At 36.9% G+C, this 2560-nt stretch overlaps 1 protein-coding gene across 1 annotated transcript in view; it reads left to right on the top strand.

The window, feature by feature from the left end:
* polrmt (polymerase (RNA) mitochondrial (DNA directed)) overlaps positions 1-2560 on the top strand; it is a gene marked incomplete in the record, with an annotated part of 110396 nt that overhangs the window by 52794 nt on the left and 55042 nt on the right. The window contains 1 exon segment of the mRNA XM_014004565.1: positions 167-406. Coding sequence (XP_013860019.1) covers positions 167-406 — 240 coding nt within the window.

The following is a 2560-nucleotide window of genomic DNA, read 5'->3' as shown; positions in this document are numbered from 1 at the left end:
GAATTACTGAAATAAATCTACTTTTTCATGATATTCTAATTTTATGACCAGCACCTGTATATACTTTTAGTATACATGGAGGTAGATGGAATGAGGACAACGAGTTCAGAGGACAGAGGAATATTTATAAACTGCTGTTATTTAATGCTGTTGTGTCGTGTTCCAGGTATCTAACATCCTTCCCAGGGAGAAGTGGTATCAGCTGGAGGTGGAGCAGGGTTTAGGATCCTTCCTGCACACGGGCAAGTCAAACTGGTCGTTCGTCACAACTCTGGACCTGGGTGTTTTCCTGGTGGACCTGATGGTGAAGAACCTCAAAATCAACAGTGACATCCTGACACCGGAAAACAGCAGAAAGCTCATTCCCATCATCTACCACATCTATACCTTCCGCAGCACTCAACAGGTACAACTAATGAGCACAAACCTTTGTGCATGTTTACTGTGTATTCTCCACAGGGGTATGTATATATGGAAGKACGTGATTAGAGCTGGAGCCGGTCATGATGATATAACTACATGTCTAGGTTGTAATAAACTTCCAGACTTCTAGATTAGGGGTTTCCCAGGGGCTATTGTTAAAAAATAGTTTCAACAAAAGAAAGAAAAATAAATTCTCACTGCTGGTGCATCAGCATTTTTACAAGTACACGTACACGTACAAAATACCCAGATACTCAGGACGGATACCAATACCAGTCTAAATACTGTTATCGATACTTTACTGAATGTGCTGCAGTTTATGTTCCAAGAGAAAAAAATTCAGTTCCTTGTTTAAGAAATCTGTACAAGTTGAAAGAAAACCATACATATCCTGCTGTATATTTGATTTGATCCAGTCAGAGGGGCTATAGGTCTTTAAGGAAGGAAAGACACCTTCTAAGTCAAATAAGTGTGTTTTTAAAGTCATTGTGTAATGTTTAAGGTCTAACTCAGTAAGTACACTGTATCAGTGCTCAGTATCTGCAAGTCTTCAAACTGGGAATTTTACTTGTACTGGATTTAAGAAAAACTGGTATCGGGACATCCCAACCCAATGCTCATGTCAGTGCCATTAAGATTCTTTAAAACATGGCATTAGAAAGCTCTAAATTTGATTGGCTGAGTTTTGCAGAAACCCGACATTAAGAAGGAGAAAAAAAATCAACAGAGGAGCAGAAACACTTGACCTTCACTTCTTGTGCACAGACCGTCCCAAAGCCTGTTACATTAAACACTTGAGTGCCCTTCTATCAAGCATGAACCTGCAAAAAGTGTGATTTATAAAAACCATTTCCCCCTGGTGTGAGCTGGTAATTGTAACAGTTGAGTAAGATGAAAAGGTTCCAGAGTAATCTCTTTTTTAGTGTCCTCTTAATTGGCTTGGTGATTTACTGCCGTGGGAGTCAGTAGAGGGGCGGTGTGTTTGTGTCAGTGCCGYTTCTAGGAATGCATACTTAAGGGGGCAGACGGGAATATTAAGGGGGCGTCATGCGTACACATTGTGCTCCTTAAAATTTGTTGTTGTTATTTTTATTTAGTATTTTCTTCATAGGATTGGGTTTTTACTGTCTGCTGTGTCCTACTTACAAGAAATAGATTGTGCTTCCCTAAGATCTGTCCAGCTGAGTGTCCCCCCTTATGCTGGTGTAGCTCTTGGAGTCACTGAGGCATTTACCTTATTGGATTACCATCAGGCATTTATGCATCTCAGATAAATTAGAACCATAGAGAGCAACATAGTTGGCCAATAAAGCTGATTCTGATTATAGGTCTATAAGACACTATAGTGAGCTCTGCCGTTCACTCATTGTTTACATCTGTGACATCCTGGAGAAGCTAAGATGGTGCCTGAAGAGGTCAATGTCTCACAGCTGACAAAACTATTGGATTAACAGCAAGCCCAACTCCATCTGTCAGAATTACATTTTTATTACAATAAATAATATAATTCATAATTAATGTTAATTTCATACAACAATCATGTAAAACAGCTATGTGTTTTATAAGGAAAATGTATTGGTTACAACTAATGATGATCTAAAGTTGACCTGCAGTCAGTCAATAATGACTTGATTCCAATAATTTCAAGACTTTTTAGCTAATTGAATAATTATAACTTCAACTAGTTAGTTAATTTGTAAAACTGTTTATGTAAGCTCTAGTTGCAGCTAATTGCAGTGATCAGAATCTCATCTATAGCTGAGGTTAAAAAATACATTTCAGAAATTTAGTCTTTATAAAATACTTAATATAGACTGTATCTTACAGAAGTAGTTAGTATACAGCTAGTATATATTAGCTAATATAATAACAATGATTGCATCTGCTTTATTAGCTTATTTTAGTTTTAAACAGTTATTATTAGCTTGAGTTCTGGTCAGGTCACATCCACATCAAGGTAAATAAGATCAAATTTGTTTACTTGTGAAATGAGACATATTCTCTTCTGTGGGTACATCCATAACACACAGCTTCCAGACATTTTTGTACATTCTAAAACTTATACACATTCTATTATATTCTTATATTAGGCCTAAACATTTTATTATTAGATTTTTCAGATAATCAGCCCTTACTC

This window comes from Austrofundulus limnaeus, unplaced genomic scaffold (assembly GCF_001266775.1).
Source record: "Austrofundulus limnaeus strain Quisiro unplaced genomic scaffold, Austrofundulus_limnaeus-1.0 Scaffold25, whole genome shotgun sequence".
Classification (NCBI taxonomy): Eukaryota; Metazoa; Chordata; class Actinopteri; order Cyprinodontiformes; family Rivulidae; genus Austrofundulus; species Austrofundulus limnaeus.
Note: the sequence above shows the minus strand (reverse complement) of the source record. Positions and strands in the feature narration are given on the sequence as shown.